At 36.4% G+C, this 26,520-nt stretch overlaps 1 protein-coding gene across 2 annotated transcripts in view; it reads right to left on the minus strand.

Moving 5' to 3' along the window:
- PRKD1 (protein kinase D1) overlaps positions 1-26,520 on the minus strand; it is a 328,491-nt gene that overhangs the window by 22,914 nt on the left and 279,057 nt on the right. For both annotated transcript variants that reach the window (XM_060619415.3, XM_060619414.3), the window contains 4 exons: positions 24,662-24,941; positions 23,562-23,614; positions 21,235-21,307; positions 18,800-18,906 (listed from right to left, as the gene is read on the minus strand). In XM_060619415.3, coding sequence (XP_060475398.1) covers positions 18,800-18,906; positions 21,235-21,307; positions 23,562-23,614; positions 24,662-24,941 — 513 coding nt within the window. The remainder of the gene's footprint in view (positions 1-18,799; positions 18,907-21,234; positions 21,308-23,561; positions 23,615-24,661; positions 24,942-26,520) is intronic.

Below are 26,520 nucleotides of genomic sequence, written 5' to 3' on the forward strand. Positions count from 1 at the left end.
TAAGTTCCAACACTGTGAATTGCTAATTAGGTTTTAATTAGAATGCCATATTGAGAAATCTGTAATTTCTTAGGATCATCTCCAGTATTAAGCACACCATACTAAATAAGCATACCGGGCCGTCTCTACACACTCGGGAGAAAGTGAACGTAGACAAGATGAAATCTATACTTGTGGTGCATCTGACGGCACTGATGAAGCATATTAGTCAAAACCTTTTGGAATTGCTCTGCTACTGGAGGCTGCAGTAGTTTGCTACCAAAGCTCTTACACAGAGTTTAGGTTGCCAGGAAAACAGCAAAAAAAAAAAAAAAAAAAAGTTATTGAGCGCATATTTGTTCAGTGCATCATGAGGCTTCTGTGGTGGTCCTGCATTGTTCTCAAGCACTCAACAAATATTTCCACAATAAAGCAATGACTAATGACAGGCTGCAGTTGGCCTGACATGATTTTTTTAAATTAATTTATTTATTTTGAGAGAGACAGAGAGAGTGTGAGTAGGGGAGAGGCAGAGAGAGAGGGAGGATCCCAAGTAGGTTCTACACTGACAACCGGACTCTGGGCTCGAACTCACAAAACTGTGAGATCTTGACCTGATCTGAAATTAAGAGTGGGATACTTAACCGAATGAGCTGCCCAGGCGCTTGACATGTTAATTGTCACAAAGGTCAGGTAAAATTACTCTTAACATTAGATGGACCCTTGTGATGATGCTTGAGTCTGAATGTTGCTGTGGGGTCATCAACCAAGCCTTTGATCATCTAATCTTTATTTTGTTTTTTTCCTGTGCACAACAAAAAATGCTAACTTAAAAGAACTATTGTATGTTCCACTTATATTTCTTTTATATTTTTTTAATATTTATTTATTTTTGAGAGAGAGAGAGAGAGAGTGAGAGAGGGAGAGAGGGAGAGGCAGGGTGCAAGCAGGGGAGGGGCAGAGAAAGAGGGAGACACAGAATCCAAAGCAGGCTCCAGGCTCTGAGCTGTTAGCACAGAGCCTGACATGGGGCTCAAACTCATGAACCGTGAGCTCATGACCTGTAACAAATTCAGAGGCTTAACCAACTGAGCTACCCAGGCACCCTCCACTTATATTTCAATGAGAAACAGAAAAAAAAAAATCATCAGGGAGCCTGGGTGGCTCAGTTGGCTAGGAGTCTGACTCTTGATTTCGGCTCAGGTCACGATCTCTCATTTCATGAGTTCGAACCCCATGCCCTGTGTTGGGTCCTGCACTGAGAGTATAGAGCCTGCTTGGGATTTTCTCTCTCTGTCTCTGCCCCTCCCCTGCTCTCTCTCTCTCTCTCTTTCTCAATAAATAAATAAACTTAAAAAAATGAACTTTAAAAAAAAAAAAGAAGAAATCATCATGAACACAAACTACCTAAAGAAGAATCAGGGACTAACTTAAATGTGCTAATAGCTGTGAACAGAAAAAAAAAAAAAAAAAAAAAAAAAAAAAAAAAAAAAAAGCTTTATTTTAGAAAAGAAATTTTTAGTTATAAAAGTGTATATATAAAATGAAAATTTCACAAATGACTGGAAACCTGAGGTGGCTCAGTATTCAGACTTCACAGATGGATATGGGGAGGTGAGCAGCAGAATGGGCCGCAGGAGAGAGTGCACCGTAGTCAACCTTCCACCCAATGGTAAGGGATGCCTGGCATTAACTGCATACGGAGCCAGGCCACGGCTAGCAGAAGCTCCCATGATGATATCCTGTCTCTCAGGATGCCTTTCTCCTACTTTGGCCATTTTGATCTCTGCCTCAGATCTCTGATGGGTCTTTTTGGTTCCGATGCCTTGGTGCCCAATCATGTAGCATCAATGCGATCATGGAATAGTAAGTTTCTGGATGTGGTCCGAGCAGATGTCTACACATCTACCCCAAAGCCTTTCACCTCCAGAGTGCTGGGGTCATTGTTCTTAAAACTGTCACACTGTTAGCTGGTCATATCTGTCTACTTCAGGATAGACCAAGCCTCCAGAAACATTCTCTCCTGGTCAGAGCTGAAGCACATGGACAGTGTGGGATTAACTGAGCTCACACTGTCACTACTATTACTTTATTTGTCCCTACTGCCTACAAATAAGACCAGATGGTTGCTGGGCTTTCAGCATTATGGGAGTGCCAGATCCTTAGGTGGGAAACTCCAGATAAAAAATGCATGAATGTGCTTGATATGCAGTATGGAAAACCAGCAATGGCACTGCTCATTCCCGAACCTGCACGTAGCCTGTCACATTGTCTTGCCATCCCCCTTCCTGAGAGAGGAGCCACACTGAATGGAAAGACCAGCACCTGGGTCTCCAGGCATTTCAGCTGTCCTGTTTTAAATCAGTGATGACAGGAAAGGCTTTAAGAATGACGTGAGTCCTGCCTGAATTATGACCCTCCTGGAACAAGTCCACCATAAGATGTGCTAAGTGTACCTTCTTCTTTGAGTATTTTCTGAACTTTTTTCTTAAAAAAAACCAAAAAAACAAAAAAACACAATATTTATTTGAGAGAGAGAGGGAGAGAGAGAATCCCATGCAAACTCTGCACTGTCAGCACAGAGCCCCACGTGCAGGGTTCAGTCCCACCAACCATGAGATCATGACCTGAGCCAATACCAAAAGTTGGACGCTTAACCGACTGAGCCACCTAGGCGCCCCTGAACAGATTTCTATTTAATCTAACTTCAAACATTTAAGCAGTGTTCTGGAGCGTTTGGCTTTCTTAAATGATCCAGGCCTATTGACTGGGTGGGGAGGAAGAACAATGAATAGGAAAGCAGGAGACTGACAGAAGCAAGTAGCAGCAAGGCAGGGGGTCTCCCATGTGTAGACACAGGAGAAACTGTTGTGAGAAGAAGATAAAGGTTAAAGGGGGCTCAGGAAGGGCAGGGGAGAACAGAAGTGGTGTTGTAGTGGCTCAGCCTGCTGCTTCTGCTTACCCTGGTTTGGACTGTGGAGGGTGAGGGAGAAGAGGGAATCAGAAAATGGCCAGGAAACTCTCCTGGCTAAAGTAGCCAAATATATATGCAGTGTTGCTTTTCATGTGCTTCTACTTCTATGTCTCTAAGAGAGGGAGTTCTTAGAAACACTAAAGTCCTTCATTCAGCCATTCTTTTTCCCTTTTCCCTCTTCTATTACATGACTTAACAAGCCTCCATACGTAGGTGAGGACTTAAATGTGTTTATCTATTTGGTGTACTCCCGGAACGTTCTAGGCCAAAAGTAAGGAATGGATTAATGAAGACTGTTCACTGTCAACTATCTTGTGCCATGTTCACTGTAAACTCTGAAAGACTCTAAAATGTCCTCTAATAGCATCTTTATGGAAAGGATAAGAGAAAATTTTGCTATTTTAACTAAAGGACTTTGAATAGAGTTAGGTATACAGATTTTAAAAAGTTCAATAAAAGCGCTGAATTGTAAGTTGTGTATACACAACTGGGAAAAAGAAATGTTTTAGAAAAGTTTAGACTAATAGGTTTGTTGCACTTGGCCCTTGCTCTTTTATAAAAACCCTTATGCTTTATAGATTTGTTAAAGAATACCCTCAGTGGTAGCTGAAAAATCTTTCCAAGAGCAAAATGACTTTTTCTTTTTTCTGCAGAGAGAACATATAATAAGTTGATATTTTTAAAGTTTTTCATATGTAGCTGAGACAAGGCCATCATAGATGCTTACTCGTGAGCTGTAATTTTTGCATTGAACCAAATGACCAAAGTTGTTTTTCTATTTGACAGTAACAGAAGAAAAGAGAATAGAAAGAGTCATGACTTATTTATCCAAATTCTCTATACTATACTGATAATTATGCCTTTAGCCTAAAAAGATAATAATATTTGGAGAGTGGAAATAAAACAAATTCAAGCCATTATTTTCTATTACCATTTATAATTCATATTGTCTTTTTAATTACTGAAGCGTAACTCTAAGATAAGTTTCAACCCAAGTGGTCCATATGACTTGCTCACAATTTTACCTTTCTGTATAAAATATGAAATAACTTTTCAACTTTTCCTACTAATGGACAAAGTAACCAAATTAACTTAGAAGTGGCTTGATGATTTTAACACTAACCATGGCATACTAGTAGTCAGAAAGAATTTTGCTAACTTCTCAGGCCTACCTCAAGAATTCAGATAATAAATTTCATGGCAGAGTAAGCTACTACTGGACTCTCTGACCATCTGTTTGTTGCATTTAAGTAATTTAATTTTCAGGAAATGAAACATTTGGTCAAGTACAGGAAAGAATAGTGTCCATTCACACTTAACAGATTGATGACATATCCATGGGGTGAATATAAATTATTTTGAAGTCTGGAGGAAATACCATTTGGAGATCAAGACAAAAATCTTCCTGATTCAAGTTGCCTAGAGAATTCTTATGTAATCAATGGAAACTAGTCACTAGAAGCAGAAGCTTTCATAAAAATTATGATATTTTATCTAAAAGAAAGGAAATAAAAATTTAACTAACATTTTTAGTGTGTGTATACATTCTATTTTAGGTTACACTTTTCAGATTCAAGTTCAACAATATTTCATTGGTACTTATATTCTTTACTTCTAATTAAAATATTCATTTCATATATTTAGCTGTGATTAGTTAAAGATGTCATGTTTTCCCCTTGTTTATTCTACCTTTAGGATTATTATACTCAAACATATGAGAGGTGGGAAAGAGGAGAATTAGAATCAACACATCTTTTTAACAGGTTGTTTAAGAGGAATACAGCCTGAATATGGGGACTTCTGACTAGTTTTCTATCAAATACCTAAATGTTTTAGTTCAAAATGAGACAGAAAGAAATAAACTTAACAGTGATAAGTCCAAGGTCTAAATTCTAAATGGCATGCAGAGCGGAAGGAAGAATATTTCATTACACAGCACTGTTCATGGAGACGTAAGGTAACTTTCTCAGAGGTAAAGCACTGTGGCAATGACTTTGTTGATCCTCATTACTGCCCACTTGCCAGTGTTGAGAAATGAGGACATCTTATCCATTTTCCAATCACATTCTCTTACAATTTATGCTTCATTTAATGCCTCTAGAAATCACAATTACCTGATACTTTATAAAAGGGAAATAGCATGTAATTCCCTGAGAGAGGCTAAAAAAAGTCAATGTAGAAACCAGGTGATTATAAGAAGACTCGGTAAAGATAATACCAAAATTGGTAAGAGAAGCTAAGCTATCTCTCATAAATTCCAGAACCTATCCAACTGTCTTTTAGGTATGTCGACTTAAATGAAAGATGTTCAACAACAGAATCAGTGTTTTTCCACCCAAACTTAGTCTTCTGGTGGTGTTTCCTCTCTTGGTAAATGGCCAACCATCTGGGTCAGAAGCCTGAGAGTCATCCTTAACATTCTCTTCCCCCTCACTTCCAATGACCAGTTTTAGAGCTCATCCCCTTAATTCCTCTTACATTGATGCCTCACCTTCATCCTCACCATTAATGCCTTGGTTTGAGCCTTATCTCTCTTCTAGGGATGGGCCACAGCCTCCCAACTGATCTCCTGGTCTTAGGTCTTGTTCTCCTCCAGCCCACTCCTGGAGCTAAGATCAGGAGTGTAACACTTAACTGACTGAGCCACCCAGAAGCCCCTAGTGCACTCCTCAAAGGGCTGCCACTGTGATTCTGAACATTCCATCTTGCTTCTAGCTCATAAGGGAATCACCACCAGCTTTAGGAGATGTACCCTTTAGCGCAGCCCATGGGACCCTTTACCATCAGCTACTTCTCTTCCTCCTATCCAAGTATTTCCCCAGCTTCTTTTCTTCTTCCCTATATATCTACCCTTCTCTCTAGTCATAGTAATTATTTTCAGAACAAGTACCCCTCTCTCTCTCCCTTTTACACTTTCATACACACTTTCTCTCAGCCTGAATCAGACCATTTTGTCTGATATGAATATTCAACTATTAGGCAGCTTTCATTGACTCCCACCGTCTGACTTGGATGTCTCTGCAACCCTCTTCCTTCAATCCTTGTTAAATTCTCTTTCTTAACAGTTAACATATCATACCTAGTTATTGATGGGCCTATGTGTCTTACCTGTAAGACTATAAGCTCCATAACGCCTGCATTTTATCAATTTTACACCTAGTTCATGTAAGCTTAGTGCCTGGTATATATTAAATGTCCAGCACAAATTTGTAAATTTGATTGAAAGATGAACAGTTCCTATATCTCCTTACTTTTCAGTACATGGGTAACATTCTTTAAGATTTAAGTGATTTTATTGAAGAGATGATGATACATACCTGACATATTTAGCTAGCACATTTTGCATCAAATAGACTATATGTTGATATTCTCTCTTCATATAAAAATACAGTACATGAATTTTTCATTGTGAGTTCACTTGAATCTGCTAGTGAGCAATGTCAGGTTTCTGACAATGACTACTATCATTATAAATAATGCTTTGTATGATAAACACCAATAATACAGTTGTGAATATCAGAGATGTCACCAATGGTAAGAGTTGAAAAATGATATCCTAAAGTCTCGAGGGAATGACAAAGACATCCTGGTGGTTTCTAAGCACCAGTCCTTCAAAATATATAAGTTTGGCCACTGCTCTGGTAAATATTTCAACATATTTGAAAGGAAGAAACAAAATTTTAATGCTATTTAGGTGATTTGTATTTACTTTATATCTAGCTCTCAATAAGGAAGTTTTCATAGTATCAGCTCATTCTCAAAGGCAAGAGTCACCAGCAAGAGACAAGTTAAAGCAGCAGCAGCAGAAGGCCACCGTCAGGATACTCCTACATTATCCCTTTCCCTCCATGCCAACCCTCCCTTACATGAGTTGTGAAAACCTAATTTCCTAGGATTTCATTATTGTCCCAAGAGTGAGAAATAAAGCAATGAAAATGTGCCATTCAGGTAATAAAGATCACTGTACTTCTAACTTCTAGTGTAGAGTAGGCCTCGGGACACCCTTCCCTTTCTTTGTTTTTCCTTTCGCTCAGAGCAGGCACAAACACAAGGAAAGCCTCAAGGCCGCGAGCCTAATTTCAGAGGCACAGTCTCTGGAAACAGACTGCTACAGATTGTATTCCAGGTCTGCACATTCCACTGACTTTCATTCCTTTGTATGTGAAATGGCACAATAATGTGTCTAATTCTGTAATGTAACTAGGGCTTGGTTATTTAATGTATATAAAATACTTAGAATCATGCCTGGTACATAGTAAAGGTTAGCTGATATTGTCATTAGGCACATTTTCTGTCATTTTCACAAGATCTGGGCCACATTTCTCTGTCTAGTTTGATACCTAAAAGTTTACAGTTAGTGGCAGAAAAGAAAATTTCCTTTTGCCTTTCATGTAACAGAGGCTATAGGTTAACCTGAACCTTCTAATTTGTCCTCCCCCATCTTTCTTCTTGCCATATTTTTAGACCTCAGTGATGGCAGAGATGCATCCACTCTGAGGTCAACCATGAGAAGACTTTGTTACACTAGGTGAAAGGTCTTCTGGATGGAGATTACTTGGTGGTGTGTAAATGTATGCCCATTTCATGTTCAGCTGGCCAAAAATCTACAGTTTAAATGGGCTCATATTTTAGTAGTTATCTTTAAGCATTTCTGGCAAATTTAATCTGTAAAATTTTAGAAAGGTACATTGATGACAGTCTAGAACAAAATAAAGCTAACATACACTGTCAGAGGAATAAATGCATGCAATATGACTTTAACAACAAGACCAGATGTAATAATCCATCTTCTTGTAAATAGATACCACTGGCTAACATTTAAATCAATGGGGCCACAATCAAATTTAACCCACTGGACCTTCGGAACTCAGAAACATTCACATAATTTTTGGTAAGAATTGTTCACACCACCCATCAGAACTAGAATGCAACTTACTTTTGTTGTAGCAGTAATTAGCACAGACTGATGCTAGATTAATACAATCCAAAATTTTGTGGGAGAAATGGTAAGCTGAAGTATCTTCATTAACTGCCAAAAACAAAAGATACACCTGTATCTTGCCTGGTTCTCAACAGAGAAACTTGCAGGTGGCCAGCTTGTAATGCACAATTTACTACAACATTTTTCTCATCTTAAATGAACTTTAAGTCTTGTGTATTCTATTAAGTAACATTTGCCCAATAAATAAAAAGAAAAGAAAAAGGACTAATTCAATATTTGCATAGCAAGAAAATCAACCGAGTTCTGATGCATGATTTTGTATTTATGTATGTCCATAAACCTGTCTATACTTCTGTCAGTCATTCTTCTCCATCAATTCTGGAAATGCTCCAATCTAGCTTTAGACTCCAGGGTTGCTGCAGACACATGATAAATACAATGTGTCTTCTCCTTTCCATATAAGAAGAGAAGCAGCTAAACGCAGAGAGGAAGGAGAAGTATACAGAAAACAATACTTAAAAAAAAAAAAAAAAAAAAAAAAACCTCTCATCATCTTTTATGTCATTTCTAGCCTTTCTTGACTTCTCACCAGATATAAGTAGTATAAAGCTATGTGATATTTTCCATTCATCACCAGGAACCCTTCAAATTCAAGGTACATGGAAAATTTTAAAATCCCAATCCAGGTTCCTGAGCCTGTAATTTGGATTGATACACTGAGGTTTTGTTGGAATTAATATTTATATATGGCTGAATTTGATACTGATATTTGGAGGTGGGGGGTGATTTTTATCAGGAGAACTCAGGAAAGACTCTCACACAGAAATGATCTTATATGTACTCCCGTACTTAACCCTTAAGCCCCAACTAAGACCACAATTTCAAGTTGACTAGGTAAAAAGAGCCAACACAAAGACTTCAAAGATAGAAAGTTAACAAATGACCAATGCCTTAAAAAACAACAACAACAACAACAACAACAGTGTTTGTAACATTCCACCCATAAAGTATGACCCCCTACCCTTTCTTCCATGCTATTACTCAGTTTGTGTTTAGAGGAAAGGCAGGAATTAAAAGTATGGTTGCTAAAATAGAAAAATTGGAATTTGTAAATCAAGATGTGTTTATTGTATATGATAGCTGAAAATGGCTCAAATATCTGCATTTTTTTCAACTTGCTATCAAATGCATGGCAATGGAGACACATCTGCAACACTTTTTTTTATTTCCTGTTAATCTGGCTAGAAACATGAATGCATAAATCCAATCTAGTCTTGGTGTTAGATTTTAAAGTGTAATTTTTAACAAATCATAACACTGTAGCCCAGCTTCTATATTTAGATGCCAGCACTCCAGAAAGCATAACATTCTCTTATAGCATTAAATGATCTGTGCAGACACATAACCCTTCTGATGCCTTATATACCAGATAATAGGAAGTGGAGTGAGTATACAGGGTCTACTGAACAGCAACAGAAGACAGACACTATTGGCAAACAGGTCAAATGGTGACATTTCACATTTGTGTAAGGTTTCTGTAGCAAAATGTGTTTCATTGATATATTCTGAAAATTAAACAAATTCTTAATCATGGGGCTTTTCAGAATCTTTAATAAGTGAAAGACTGTATTCACTTATAAGATGTGGGATGATCTGAATATAAGATATAAGACACATATTTTTTAAACTGTCTTAATGAGGGAATCTTTACCCCCATCCCCTTCCATGAAGGACCGACTAGTATTCTTCCAAAAATACACTGGGAAACACTGATTTAAAAAACATTTTATATATTATTTAATTTAGTTCCCCAAAACATTCCTGCAAAGTAAGCACAGCAAGTCAGATGAATTCGAATTCATAATTAAGGAAATCAATGCTAAAAAAAGATTTACCCCCCCCCCCCGCCCTACCAAAAAGAGAGAGAGAGAGAGAGAGAGAGAGAGAGAGAGAAGAAGGAAGAGTTTTAACTTGGAACCTGACTTTTTGACACTAAGTTTTCATTCTAACTTCTTACTGAACAGGATACCTATTTGGAAAAATCTCTAAGTTCATTTTCTTTTTCTTATAATAGATCTTTGTTTCCTTTTTTCCTCCATGTTAGATATGTATATACATAATCAATGGGCTTAATTTTTTGGAACATGCAGAAGATAACAAGATTATCAGAGCTGCAAAACATGTCTTATCTGAACAAACAATTTCATGAAAATTCTTCATGCAATAAAACAGAAAGAAATATTTTAAGAAATATAATAAACATATTCAATGAAACAACAGAAGTATAAACTAACCTCTTCCTACACACTAAAAGAAAAGATACTCAAATGTTGCATATTTTTCTCTAGAGAAAGAAAAAAAAATGACTCCTTCATGATTTTTTTAAAAACTACCAGTTTGCAAAAATTTTCATTTTTCCCACCCACACTTGGCAATATTATTTTCTGGTTTTCTAGCATGATCATCTTTTCTCCACCTCCTGATCATCCTTCTAGACTAAGGGAACAAAGCCATTTACTTACACATTGACGTTTTTAGACAAAATGGTAAAGAATGCTTTATTATCTACTGGCATGCTCTGCAATTCTGTATTCCCTTGGTTTCTTCAGTATGGCTAGACAATGTGTTCAATAAATATTCACTGAGCACCCATCAGGGGCCAGGCATATGTTAAAGTGTGTTCAGCCCCAGTCTAGGCTCTGAGTCAACCATGTTCTTTGTTAGGATGAAATAATGTTTCTAGGTTCTATATGTAGGGAATTCAACAAGTTACAGGAACTGGTTTCTAGAAGCTAGACTCTATAGCCTAGTTGTGGCAATACTAGTAACACCTAGTAAGTATGGCACCTTTACTTACTTATATGCCAGGCACTGCTAAGAGTTCCACAAAATTATCACATCTGAGTCTCACAACATCTCTACAAGGTTTCCTAGGTAAGGAAACTGAGGCTCAGAGAGCTTAAGTAATTTATCCAAGTTCCTAAGAACTCTTAAATAAAAAGTCTGAGCTTTGAACCCAGGCATCTGATTCTAGACCTCATGCTCTTTAAACACTATAGTATCCATTGCTTGAATACTCTCTGTGGACTCAAATCCATTTAGAACTGGGGTCCTGATGTTCTAACTGGTGTGCTTTCAAGGTCCGTGTTACTTCAGTCTCCTCAATATGATCTTACAGCCCATCTCAGCATATTGTCTAGATTTCTGAATGCTGCCTGTGGCAAGTCTTCTCATCTCAGTGTCCCCTCTACCTGTTATGACATCCACCATGACAAATTGCCTTGACGATTCTTCAGCTTCCTAACTGGTGGGACTTCCCCTATAGCTCAGTCTATTTCTAAACCCATATACCACCACAGTGTTGTTCTATGTTATCAAATCCTCTCTTGATCTTGAGGTTCCACTGTATTTAAAAGCATCACTCCGATATGTTCTCTGCCTTTCTTTGCACCCAAAGCCCAATTTTTCCCCCAGGATTCAGTTTTTGAGACAGCCTGTAACATCAGGAACAATTAGCAGCTATTCTACAAACTCGTCCTCCTTAACAAATACCACAATTTTCAAATTAGAACTTAAAATTTATTGATTCATACAAAAAGTATTATGACAAAGGCCCTGACAAAGAGTTTAAGAAAATACAGTATGTGATTTAAGATCATTTTGTCAAAAGTTAATCGGTTACTTATAAAGTCTTTACTACCATGCTAGGCATTGTGGAAGCTGAAAACAAGGTGTTGCTGAGACCTTCAAATTCGTTTATGATCTAATTATTACATAAGAAGTATTCAATAAATGTTACTTTATATGAAGACTAGAAACCATAGATAAACAGGAAATATGGAAAACAGCACAAGACTGGGAGATCTGGAAGGTCAATCAAACATGGATAAACCAAGTAAACCAGGATGGGCATCCAGCCTTGGAATTAAAAGCTGAGCAATGGCCAGAGGTTAAGAGTAATGATGAGAACAATAATTCAAAGAGGAATGAAAGGTTCAGTTGAATAGTAGTGATAAGGTACAGCATGATCACCTACGATGTAAAAAAACCAGGAAAAATAGATTTGATGAAATAAGAAAACTACTAAGCTAGGGAGGGATAGGATGGAAACCACTAAAGACTCATCTGGTTGGGGTCTTCAGATGAACCAGAGAAAAGGCAGGGCCAGCAGATGATGATGGAGTGGGATTGGGGGATGGGGAGCCAAGCTATCAGAATATCACCTGTTGCAGTAATCAAGGCATGAATTTAAAAGCTTGGTCTAGACTAGTGCCAACGGAAATGTTAAGGATGAAGTTAGGGCAAATGTGTAGAAAGAAAGACGAGGAACAGGGGCACTTCGTCACTAGCAGTTGAAAGGAGCAAATAGCCTCTAACAAGGTTTTCTTGTCTTCAAACTTTTTTCTCTATAATATACCATCCCCAAATGTTATTTTGATCATAACTTAAAAAAACAAAACAAAACAAAACAAAACATTTCAAGCAGAATAAAATCCAATCAACCTGGCACAATATGTAAGGCTCTCTATGAACTCACACGAAATCCATTTCCTGGTCTTACTGCGCACTCTGACTCATAACAGCAGTCTCCTAAGTAGTTATACTCTTGTGGAACAGAAAGATTTTTAAGAGATATGGGAACAGAGCATAATTTTAAGAAAATCTGTTTTGTTTATATCTGTATCCCTGCTGCCTGGAACATGGTGGGCCCTCAGTTATATATGAGGAATGAATGAATGAATCATACCAGTCCACAAATTATCTTCTAATACAGACCTGAGAATAGCCATATAGCTTTTAAATTCTCTATTGCGATGTTTCTTTTCATAAAAATTTTTCTCCCTTACAATGGATACTTCTCACTAACTCCAAATAGGAAGAAAAATCCTCAGGGAGAAAAGTAGAGAGAAAATTCGAAATACTATATTGGTCTGAAGTGACTGACACTAACATGGAAATCAATACTTCTGTAACTTAATTTCTAATTCACACTTTCACCAAAATTCAAGAAGATTTAATGGATTTATTAATGGAGAGGGGACTGAAATGAATTTCTGAAGATAAACCACCATTTTTGTTTTCTCTTACAAAGTGGCTCCTACAGTTAAAAAAAAGAAAACTATTGCTGAATTCTAACTCAAACACTAAGTAATAAACACCCACCAACTTATGAACTGAATTAAAAAATTAATCTCAATAAATAGTATACTTTCAGTAACACTTTATTTTTTATTTAAGAAGTACTGATAAAATTTTACAGAATAAAGCTTTTACTAATAATTATAACTTAATCCAAAAGTATGTTTTAAACACTTAAAGTGTGCTAATCAAGAAATTTTAAATATATACTTATTTTTATTGTAAATAATTATGCAAAGGAACCAACAAAAGACTTCCAGGTATAAAAACACATTACAATGGAATATAATTTTGTGGGAAAAGTGAAATATAGGCAAAGGAAACAAGGAATGTTGTGAATTATACTATTGTTAAAGAAATGCACATTCACGTATTTTTTTAAATGGATGGTAAAGAATATCAAATGTCTATGACATTTAGATTCTAATGCATACATTTAAAGGAGTTCTATAATAGCTTTATTTTTAAATATTGATACTTTAATATAGTACAAAATTAAAACTCTTTAAAATATGACAAAATAGTTCTAGCTGTCATCTTAAAAATACACAAACAGTTACAAAGTTTTTTTTTAGAATTATTTTTGAGATACATGATGAAAAATGTTTGAAGGCCACTCTTCCAAAATGATCTAAATTTTTCTACTCATTTGTCATAGAATATTTATTTTACTAAGGTAGCCCCTCAGCCTAATAGCCCTTTCCAGCATTTCTCTGGGTATAAAAACCTATGAATCTTTCAAGATTTCATCAATGCTATATTTCTCTTGGAAGCTCTCCCTGATTCCAACATTCTGGCCTCAGTCATAATCCGTGATTTCTTTCACTATATTTCCACAGCTAACACGATTTGCAGTTACTTGTACCTGACTGCCCAAATAGAAGTCAGAATGAAACTTGGTAGGTTTCATTCATTTTTACATGGGCCAGAAGCTCAGTAACTTGTTTGTATAAAGGAAGTATTTCACAGTTATTGCTGATGGACTTAATATTTTTATTAATTGAAGAAAAGGGTTCTTGCCTTAGAACCTGGAAGAATGATTAAGGTTTAAGCGTTTGGTTCTAGGCTGGTTGGTTTGGGGTGAGACCGGCCCATAGTGGAGATGTCCTAAGGTCAAAGGTCTGAGACTCAAGTGCCTGTGGAAGATCAGAACTCAAAAGATCAATTAAGGAATGACCTGGGAAGGGATGACAGAGGACTCCCTTAAAGTGGATGACCTCACTTCAGGAATGAGTCCCATATTAGTATGGGCCATTTAGATGAAAGAAAGGAGAAGTTCAGGAAGACAAGATGGAAGGACTAGCAGGGAAAGAGAAACAGGATCTGATAAGTGCAGGGGGGAGTGAGGACAGAGATTTGAAAAAGGAACAAATGATCAATGCCCTGCAAGGACTGAGATAAAGACTGAAAAACAGCCAAAGGGTGATAGGCAGGCAGAGGAAGAAAACAAGGGGATGGCAAAGGGCCTTGCATTTTCTTTAAGAAAGGCAGGGAAACCAAAGACAAGGAAATCTATGAACAAGAATGAAAAGAATAGAGCACAAATCTAACAGAGCTGCCATACCAAAGAGAGAGTTGGATGCAGCTGTGCAAGGCAGCCCAGACAAATCCCAACCATACTTGACTGTTGCTGTTGTTTTGTTTTGAAGTTAAGAGACACATGAATGAGAAGAGGAGTGCCTCCCAATAGAGAAACCAGAATAATGGAGGTAATTTTGGAGGTTAGTGCAAGGGATATATTTAACTTATGGCCTGTAAAATTCTTATGTATTTTTTCTATATTATGTATTCTATATTTTTAAATTGCAAAATGCTTTCACACCTTGTATCATAAACAGAAGTGCTTGTGTTTTAATTCTGACTGAACAAATCTGTGTTAATAAAGTACATTAAATATATATCATACCAATATCATTTACTGTAGGTTTTTAAGTTTCTAAGTTTTCTTAAGATAAAGTTTCATCTCCTTATAAAGGTCAGTTTTCTGTGATATTCCTAATCATTAAACAACAATTTTTTTATTCTTTTTTGTTGTCATGAATAGGAAAAAATAATTTCAAATTCTCCATGTTTTTTTTTTTTAAATCAAGATACAACTTTTAAAATAATAATATAAGTAGGATCCCTTGGGGATTTTATGAAATGTTTAACATCTACGTTAATTAACGTTGTTCTGAAACATAGTAATAATAATGAAGTATTTACATCTAATGAAAACACAGCTCTTCTAAATGATATAAGTAAGGGATAATAACTATGCCATAAGATTCAGACTTGCCTCAATTTTTCAACTATTTAAAGATATCTGAAGAGCTTAATTTTCTAACAATTGAATCAGATTTTGGAAAGTCTTCACCTAGGTTATATAGAAAGGAGAAAATGGAGAAAGAAAGAATTCTTTCACATATTCCATAGTTACACAACTTTGAAGTCTTCTATAAGCTAAGGAGCTTTTTTACAAACCACAGAAACAAATTAGCATTTGACCAGAGGACTAGGAGAGCTGCATGGGCAGGAATTTCTGCCATCAGTCACTTTAGTCAACATGGCCACTTCTGGAGAATCAGGAGGAGGGGACAGGGCAGAACTTGTGAACTCCAGGTACAACCATAAATGAGGACTCCAGCTTTTGTAAGTAGGGAACCACAAGGCAGAGGATATCAAATGCTTCCAGGAATCACTTTTATATCCAGAGGGATGGAATTCTGTTCCATAAGGTTAGTAGAAGAAAACCTTTCTCACCATCCAGGTGACTTTGATCATGGCACTTTGTCTGAACGTATCAGTTAGTGAGTCAGAATTCTAACCCCCACCCTCTATCCCCATTACTGCTTTGTCTTTTCAGGTCCAAAAAGATGAATTCTAACTTTTAATAAAAATATAAAATGAGGCAATGAGGGCTTTCAGAGAACTAACCACATTAACCATAGTTAATCTTTCTTAACTAACCAATTAAACATTAATAGCAAATGTGGACCAGATTCCTGCTACCTACTGGGATATTATGTATGCCATCTTATGTGACAGGATGGTGTTTCTGTACAATTTTATTCAACAAATATTTGCTAAACACGTAATGTGCACCAGGAAAAAATTCTTGTGTTTGGGATACATCAGTAAGTGAAACCATGATATCTGCCCTCCAGATGTGCACATTCTAGTGAAGGGGCTGGGGTGAGAAACACACAACAAATACAACAAATGAAATTCTGTAACAGACCAGAAGGCAATTAAGTGCTATGGAAGAAAAAAAACCATAGATCAGAGTTAACAGTGGTACAGGGGTATGGATGTGAGGGGGTTTGAGTGGACTGTATTTTTAAATAAGGTGAGAGTGGCATTTATATATCAATGATATGAACTTAAACATCATTGTCTCTGGATATTGCATTATAATCTTTCTGGGAAGCTGATAAATTTGACAATTGGTAAAAAGGTTCAAACTTTTTTTTTTCATTTGTTTCAGTTGGAAGATAGGATGAGTTCCCTATTTTTGATGAACAAATTTTGAACCAATTGGCAACTTTATGATAAAGTACAAACTACTGAATCCAATATGTGCATATAATTAAGCCAAACCTTAATAAGACGCATAGTACATGCTATGTGATTGAAAATTCAACACATAAATATGCTGCAAACATCTGACTGACGGAAGGCATAGCCGAGTGATTCAAACTAAGACTCATGACAAAAAGGATCTGTGTGTCTCTGCCTCCACTATAACCACTGGACACGGAACAGTACTTAGTTCGTGATATGTGTACTCAATCAATACAAGTTTGATGAAAAAAGTGAAGACTGGTTAGGGCCAGTGGGGAGGAGTGATAAGCAATGAGCATTTCTGAGATTTCAGGCCATAATATGAGAACTGTTCCAACTCTTCATGTACTCAAGGGGCAGAATTTGACTTTCAACCTAACCAAACTTTTTTTTTTTTAGAAACCCGTAATGAAAATGTTGCCAAAGCCTGTTTATTGCAACTGAGTTGTTAATTGCATCCACTCTTTTAGAAGAGGAAATGGGAGGCAGTTTATGCTCAGGTGTATTTTATTTTTCTACCTTACTACAGAATCAGCAGCTGATAACATACAGACATGCTCAGGAGAGCCAATTATAGGTTCTAGACACAGAAAATCAGACATTCAACATTGATCTAGTCACTCTCTGCCACTGCCATAAAATGTAGAGTGACAGAGCCATGTTAACCAAGAAACTTCCCTCATGTCTGGTAAGGAAGGATAAATGTCTCTGTACACATGCCAGTCTGGATGTTGGCCTGTTGCAAAGGATCTGCCTTCAGGACACTATGTGGGAGGGGAGACGGGGACGGCGGGGGCCAGGGTTGGCAAGATGTCATTGACTAACTTTTCAGACGTCACTTACAGCTCAATGTTGCCAAGTTAAGAATTTTCTAAAAAAATCTTTTTCGGTAACTGATTAGCAAACGCCAAGCTATGAATCTATGAATTGGCATCTTCAGAGCCGTGGTTATCATCTTCCCCATGAAAACAGAGAACACTGTGGTAGTTCTCTGTGTTACATAGTTGTTCAGAAGCACAAAAACACCATCTTTAGAAATTCTTAGTCCCAGAAAAGTCTATGTTATTTTTCTATATATAGCAAGCATTATTTTTGGTTGTCCATGCACATGAACTCCTTTAGGGCAGAAGTTGCATCTTCTTCAACTTTTTATTGATGAAACTCAATAAAGTGCAGTTAAATGAAACAAGTGAAGAAATGCAATATGTTTTGCTTTGTTAGTGATGTTCAAATGAAAATTATTCAATAAAGCTATGAATTAGAAATTATGACCAGCTTGCACAACAAGTAGAGAATTATGGTGGTTATATAAAAAAATGGCCATTTATCAATGGCCTAATTGTCTAGACTGAATAGCTAGGTTGACCACATTTAGCAAACAGTTGCTCAATTTCCTTTTAGTCTGTGGAAAAAGTTTTAACAGTTACAAAAAATTGTATATACCACATAATATGTCTGACTAACATATTCTGGCTTGAAAAAGGGATTGGGGTGCCTGGGTGGCTCAGTCGGTTAAGTGTCCAACTTCGGCTCAGGTCATGATCTTGCAGTTCATGAGTTCGAGCCCCATGTTGGACTCTGTGCTGACAGCTCACAGCCTGGAGCCTGCTTTGGATTCTGTGTCTCCCTCTCTCTCTGCCCCTCCCCTGCTTGCATGCTCTCTCTCTGTCTCTTTCTCCCTTTCAAAAATAAACAAACATTAAAAAAAAAAAGTAAAAGGGATGACTGTTAATGAAAGGAGTTAAGGAACATGCTCAATATTAAGGGGAAGGCTTACTTTGAGAGACAAAGAGGACATTAACAATACCAAGATGATCTGAATCTCAGGCATACATTACTCATTTACTTGATATGCTGACAGTTACATACTCAATTCATACAATTATCACAGCATAACGGTGGAATGTTTATGAAGACAAGGTCATTTACAATGTGAAACAAAATGGTTCAGCATGTCCACAATGAGCAAATGCTGAAACATTATCCATTTAATGAGCATTAATAATGTATTAAAATCCAGAATTAGATACATAAAAAAGAACAAATGTTGCCCAGACTCAGGAAAGATACTACACAGGTAGTAGTTCGATGCTTGATCTGCCTTTCCAGTTATTTTAAAGTGTTCCCAAAAATCTACGCCCCAGGTATTTGGATAACTTTTCTTTGTTTTGAAGAAGTTGGAGGAATATTTTAGAGCCTCCAAAAGAAAAGCAAAGAAGTACCTGTAGAATTGCAACCTCATTACGAAGCTGGCTTTCTTGTTTGGTTGGAAATCTTAATTTGTCAATGATTTTAATAGCTACGTCTCTTCCTGTTTTACGATGTTTTCCTTTAAAATGAAAAGGGGAAATATTAGCATAATGTTACTAAATATCATATGTATTAAAGAACACCAGAATTTATAAAGATAATTTTAAGAATTACAAAAATGTTTCACTGAATAAATTAACATTTCTAATGAGCACCAACTTATATCCATCAAGATTTCATTTCTTGGCTCCATTATTCTGAATCAAATATGTACTATAAAATCAGCCACAATTTAGAACAAAAAAGTGGGACATTAAAAGCTATACCTATCAACAGCCTGATATTTTCTCACAAAAATATGTGTTTTAGAAACAGGATATTGAACTACTTAATATGGACAATATTATACCACCAGCAAAATGCTCTCCTTAAGAAAGTATAATTTTAAAGTCCTGGTAAACTAATGCACATTAAAATGGAAAGAATAAAAAGTCTTGGCTCTCACTAGCTTTGTGACCTTGAGAAATAATTTAAATTTTCTGACTTTTTGGTTCCTCATCTTCAATGGTAGGGCTGTTGTGAGCATTCGATGAAATAAGATATGTAAGGTACACACAGTACCCAGGTAATTATACACACTCACCTTCACCATCACCATCATCATCACCATCATCACATGGCAGGCCTTTTCCATACATTACATCCCATTTAATTCTCACAACAAACCTTATAGGGAATCTACAGGGCACCCTCAAGCTCTTCACTTCTATACTACTATAGTGTAGTAGATACAGAATACAGTAGTAGTAAATAAATATGAAAATGAAAACAGGAAGTCGACCTAATTACTCAAGTTTTTTCACATACAAACTAAACTGAGATTCAATTGTTCCAACATTTGTTGTAAATCTGGTGTTCCTCCCCGCTCTACCCCACTCTCTTCCCGTTGACTCCTTTCGGACTGCTTCCCTTCACTACCAGATTGTCTTGTTTTCACATTCTCTGCTTCCCTAACACCACTTATTCTTTGACGCACTGTGATCTCTACTCCAACTCAGCCATTTTGCTTTCTACAATCTTCAAGGTCAGAGCCTTTTTTGTCTCTACTCCTCTGCTGCTATAGTACTTGACCTTTCTTCTGATAGCTGTTCTCATCTGCTTCATCCCCTGTGTGTCTAGGCTTAACTTTTCAGTTTCTTTGTGGAGGCCTCTTCCTGGGCCTGCTCTTTTAGTGTTGGGTATTACAAATTATCTGGTCTCCCTAACTTCATTTCTTACCCCTACACTATGTGCAGTTGTGCATATTTGTTATGCTCTACTCGCAAGACTTTTCCTTTTTTGTAAGCAATTATTACAATGTAGAGCAATACTCTGTGTAGTACTGTTACACTGTTGTGCAGCAACAAAAAGCACAATGGCTGCTGACTTATGGTAGGTTTTCCATTAAAAAAATCATTTGAGCATTTTTTAAGAATCAAAATCACTTTTTTTCTTTTCTTTTCTTTCTTTCTTTTTTTAAGTAAACTGCATGTCCAACGTGGGGCTCAAACTCATGACCACAAGATCAAGAGTCACATGCTCTATACCTTAAGCCAGCCAAGCACCTCTAAAATTACTTTTTAGAACAGAATATAACTTAATCAGTTTTTAACTGAAAAAGCATAATATTATACTACCATAAATAATATTGAGTGAGACACTGTGATAATTTCAGAGCACTCCCACCTCACAAAAAAGATGATTTTTTAACTGATTATATCCAGGACAGGAAGTTATGATGGCATTTTATAGGGCTGGTAAAACATTAATGTTAAATGTTTCTTAAAGCCTTGAAGAATGTAACTGAACTGGCTAGAATCTAGAACAGCAAAGGTTAAAGTAATAAATTCACCAAATAGCTTGACAATAAGAAAAAGGTAAAAATATAGTCTTTCATTTCAAAAATGTTAAAAATGATAACCTTAATGAATACGTACATTGTCAAGAATATTAGAATTAAAAAATTATTTTATCTAGTTACATGAATGGATTTCTGTAGAGTTCTCATCTAATATGCTAAAAGGAAATACTAAATAGTAATTAGTTTATAAATTATAATTTCCATGCTTCTCAATATTTTGTCTAAATAAACCAACATCTAACCAGTATTATAGATAGAGTTTGTCAATATGTAAGCAAAAGAAGTGTTTTAGGAGTAGAAAAATTTCTCTTAGAAGACAAAAATACCCATTTTTTCCCAACAGTGACTATCTTGAGAAATTTTGAAAAAGGTAAAACACAGAGATAGATATACACACAAACATATATACACACAGTGTTGTCTGTTATGTTTTTATTGGAGATACTGTTATTCTACATAAAGTAGCTAAAACTCCAAGTTAATAAAAATACTAGTGAACTAACCTACCTCCGTAAACAATTCCAAATTGCCCAGAACCCAGTACTTCATCAGGAAAAATTTGATATACTGTGCTGATGTCCTATAGGCACAAGCCCAATGAAAAACAAACATGAAGCAGTACAAAGCATTAGTCCTGATAAGTTATATAAGTCTATCATATATATCACAAATACTATTAAATATTTTAACATAAACAATGAGATTGTAGGTGCTAGATGAACTCTGCAGTATCAATGAGTATTCAAAGCATGCTCTACAATTAACTGAATTGTAATGTTTTTTGAAAACTGTTTGGCTCTTTAATTCCTTAAATTCTTCCTCGTATAACTTAACATGTACTTAACAGATCCAGACAAACATATAAGTACAGACATACCAATAATTCAGTTTCCTCAACAAAGCATTTAATTAAATTTCTATCAAATATATAAAATAAAATTTTCATATGTATAGACATGTTAAAAAAAAAGAAAACTATTCGGCTCTTAAGCAGCATATGTTTTTCTCATGTTCAGTCAAATATGTTTCTACAGAGAAATAAGACTTAAAACTATACTATGCTACTTATTGTAAGTATTCAAAAAGGGATTTGCTTGTTGGAATGGTTATTTAGAAATTTCAGGTTAAATAATCATGGGTCCAAATCACATATCTGTGCCAGTCCTGATTCCAAACACCCTACTCTCTACGGTTAGGATGGTGAGGATGCCTCTATGGATCATCCATTCATCACACCCAGATGAATCTAAACTGAAAGGGCTGAATCACCATGGATTGGAGATAGTACAGAAGGATGACAATCCACTGTGGAATTCTCATCTGTGAGGTAACTAAACTCTTCCATTTTTATAAACCACTTCTGGAGATCACATGATCCACATGTCTAGTCTTTTTGAAAAAAATGCTAAATAGAGCATTTTGCTTTAATCTAGGTCTTACAGTCTCCAATTTGATGACCATGCTCATGAAAACACAAACAGTACTTTTCACTTAATGTATTCCTATTCCTATTCTATCATTCTGAATTTTCTGCATATCCTCCACTCTTGTACTCTTTGTCTTTTTAGAGAAAGAGCCCTTTCACATCACTTCATATCCTATCCACTCTTATCTTTTCCTTTGTGCTCTTCCCTAGAAAACAATCATGCATTGTCTCTATCCTGTTATCCCTTCAGAGTATCCATGGGTGGGTTCAAGGCTGTCTGGAGATAAAACAAATTAGTACTACTCCAGTATTTCAAGTCCAAGCCACTCCATCTTTTTCACATGGCTCAATGGCCCACCCCAAATTTTCAGGGGACAACAGTGGCTGAACAAAGTGGAATCACTAGACAGGTATCTAGAATTTTCCAGGAGGTTTATAGATTAACCTTTATTTCCCCAAATATTCTCTGGCTGAGCAAGAACAACAGGAACCTGCAAGTGTCTAGAAGTGTACTTCAGGACTGACAGCATAAGAATACTATGAAGTTTTCCTAATTCTCTTTAATTCAACTTTGATTTCCAGTTTACTTCATGCCACCGGAACAAAGTTTGCAAAGCTATAACTAGTGATGAATAGAGTTTCACAGAGTTTATTCTTTAAAACCTAAACTCACATCAATGTAAGTTAGGCTATAAACATCATGCTTTTGGTCGTAAGTATAACAGGCAAAATACAGCAAAAGGTCTTGAGTCATAGGACAGGGTGGGAAAGGCTTGATTACATTTTGCCTGCCTGACATGACATGTATAAATGACAAAGCATAATAATGAAGCATAATAAATTATCTCATAATATGTCTGTAATTTTCAAAAACTGAGTTGAAAGGATGGAGTTATGTGGAGCAGCTGATGAGGGTGTTAGAATATGGACTATACGTTCTGAATTATGGAGTTTTCTGAGGTCTCCTTGCTGCATACAAGTGACTCTAAAAGCATTTCCAATGCCTTGCCCTATGACAGTGCTCCTAGGTGGCAATCAAGGAATGAGGATAAGGGCATATTTAAGCTACTCATGCAACTCAAAGAATTTATTTTGTTTGGTATTGTGTTATATCAACCATTAAAATTCTAATACCAAGAAGGGCAAATGTGGGAAAAATCAGTCACTACATTAGAATTATTCATCTGAGATGAATAATAGGTATTTAGGAAGAAGATCACTTAAAAAATCCACATAATGCAATGTTTCTAAAATCTTATGGAAGAAAAATATCCAAATAGACCCAATTTTATTTTCTAGAAAATACTGTAAAATTAAAATGTTAGATAAATAAAAATGCATTTTAAGATCCTTATTTTCCAATAAAGAATCACATTACCAAGCTTTCTATTAGTAGGTATATACTCACCACATTTTCTTGAATCTGGCAATTTGATACTGAAATACTCACAGAAACCTCTCCTGGAAATACATGTTAAAAAATACACAAAGGAAGTAAGTGAAGTAATAGCAAAACAGGTAGATACATGTTTACTAATCAAGCTGAAGGGTTGTTTTTAAATCACAGCAATTAAATGTTTCTAGGAAAAGTTCATTACAATATTTCTTTCCTTTACAATTACATATTTACTCTGTACTTGGTTTTGAAAAAAAGAATATTTTGTCAGTTTAGAGTCTGAAGTCATGAAGCCTTGGGTTAAATGCTGGCTGCCTCTTCACAGCTCTGGTAAAGCTGAGACAACTTAATCTCTCTAGGGCCTGATGGCCTCACCTTGTAAAACAGGCAAATCATTAACGTCCACCTGTTTGGGTTGTTTTAGGGATCATAATAGAGACCTCCTGTAAAATCCTCAGCCATAAAATAAACATATATAATCTATTTCTATGTACACTGGGTTAGACATCAATTGAAAAGCTGTGAAAGATCAGAAGATAACATACTGTGATATGAAAAACAGGTTTTTTTCCCCCCATAGGATTTGCTATTAATAGCCATTATAAAATTTAAAATTACATATTTTTACATAGATATTCCTCTAAAATATCTTTTTAAAATTCATCCTCAACCCTTGATCATGATTGCATTTTGGTAAAATCTGTCTCATTCTACTAATGAACAGGGATTTCTTCCTGGGATACAATTTTCTAGAGCTTCCAAGTACTCTGAACACCCAGTATCCTACACAGAGTAGGACAGTTTTGAGGAAACATGTTAACTCAGATATGCAAATAGCAAGACTGGGATTCCAGATCAAACTCAAGCTGACTAGATTACTCCTTCTTTTACGACCAACAGCTCTAGGTTTCTGCTATTGCCTAATAAATATACAGGGTTTACGTGAATTTGTTCAAATTTTCATATAAAATTAAAAAAAAATAAAATAGGATCATTTAATGAAGTATCTTAGCAGCTTCCATATAGAGACCCTATGTTCACCAATAAACTAAGTCATCCCCAAAGAAGCTCTCTTTATCTGTTCTACAGACACAAAACTAGAGCATACTCACTGTGCGAGTTGGTTCCTGAACCTACAGTCGAGCCCTTGGGTATGACAGGCATGAGAGCATGCTGGATGGCCATCTCCCACATCCTGGCCACATCGACGCCAACGCCACTGGTGAGGACACTGCTATTTGGTGGTGGGCTGGAAGGATTGACCACGTTTTCTCCCACATAATATACTACATTTGCTGTAGTGATCTCAAAGCAATGAGGATTGGCCCCATTAGGAATTAAAGCTGAAGGTTTTGCTGGTTCCAGAGATAAAATTTCTGATAAGGGGATTTCCTGTGGAAGAAAGAGTGTAGTAACTGCAGTTTATCAAAAGTATGTAAACTTTCAAATAAAATTCATGCTAGGCACATGTGACAAACACAGAATACTAGTAAGCAAAATTCAAAAATACCTGTACTAGGGGAAAGTTTATCATCTCCTCTCACCAGAAAAATTCAAGTGACCTTTCTACTATGTTCATGTGGCAAGAAAATGTATGAATACAAATAATGGTTTTGAACCTGCATCAAGATCTAAGAATATAAAAGATTGACTTTTATACCTATGAGGTAGAATCACAACACTTTTGAAATGCATTTGGATATGCATGGCTGTTTTTAAGCTTTGACTATCCTTTAAGGCACTAAAATGCATCATATAATTTAATTCAATAGATGTTAATATCATAATATTGCCAAATGAACAGTTTTAGTGAGGAAGGCCTCAGAGATTGATTTTAAAATAGTTGCTTGGGGCGCCTGGGTGGCTTGGTCGGTTAAGCGTCCTACTTCGGCTCAGGTCATGATCTCACGGTCCGTGGGTTCGAGCCCCGCATCGGGCTCTGTGCTGACAGCTCAGAACCTGGAGCCTGTTTCAGATTCTGTGTCTCCCTCTCTCTCTGCCCCTCCCCTGTTCATGCTCTGTCTCTCCCTGTCTCAAAAATAAATAAACGTTAAAAAAAAAATTAAAAAAAAAAAAAAGTAGTTGCTTTTAGGGGCACCTGGGTGGCTCAGTCAGTTGAGCGTCTGACTTCAGCTCAGGTCATGATCTCGCGGTTCGTGAGTTCGAGCCCTGCGTCGGGCTCTGTGCTGACAGCTCGGAGCCTGAAGCCTGCTTCAGATTCTGTGTCTCCCTCTCTCTCTGCCCCTCCCCTGCTCATACTCTGTCTCTCTCTCTCAAAAATAAATAAACATTAAAAAAATTTTTAAGTAGTTGCCTTTCAGACAATTTGACATTAAAAAATTAATCACCACATTGTCTTCCCAGAGGTATGGAATGACTAAGGAATAATGACTTTTAAAATAAATTTTTAATTTAAAATGTAATGAGGTTTCCTTTTTGTGTGAGAGCTGTGGACAGTGGACACAGAGAGGCCCGTCAACTATGGCTGAGTCCGCAAGAAGTTTGAAGGAGCAAGTATATACTGTTTTCACTATGAACTTCTTTCAGAGGCACCTTCTACTGGGTGATACATGTGTGACATCTGTATTATTTCATGTGGGGAGACAAAATGAAAACTGCTGCCAAATGTTTCTCTAGAGGAAAGTGCTCTTTATGAATATCAGCAAAGTATGAAGACATCACATGATGTTTCTTAACCCTCCTGGCAATGTGCTGTGAGGCTATTTATGAAAAAAAAAAAAAAAAAAAAAAGCAAAAAATGCTGGATAGAATGGATTTCAAGAATTTTCTTGCCACTTATCTCCCAGGCCTTGAATTTTCTAGTTAAAATATACATATCTAACATATTCAGTTAAGATTCCTTTTCCCCACCACCATCCAATAGGGCCAGAAGCACTCCACAGGGAAATTTGAAACTCACAGATGACTAACTTGGGGTCACAATCTGATTCTCCCCAAATCTGCAAATGTC

Source organism: Panthera onca, chromosome B3 (genome assembly GCF_046562875.1).
Source record: "Panthera onca isolate mPanOnc1 chromosome B3, mPanOnc1 haplotype 2, whole genome shotgun sequence".
NCBI lineage: Eukaryota > Metazoa > Chordata > Mammalia > Carnivora > Felidae > Panthera > Panthera onca.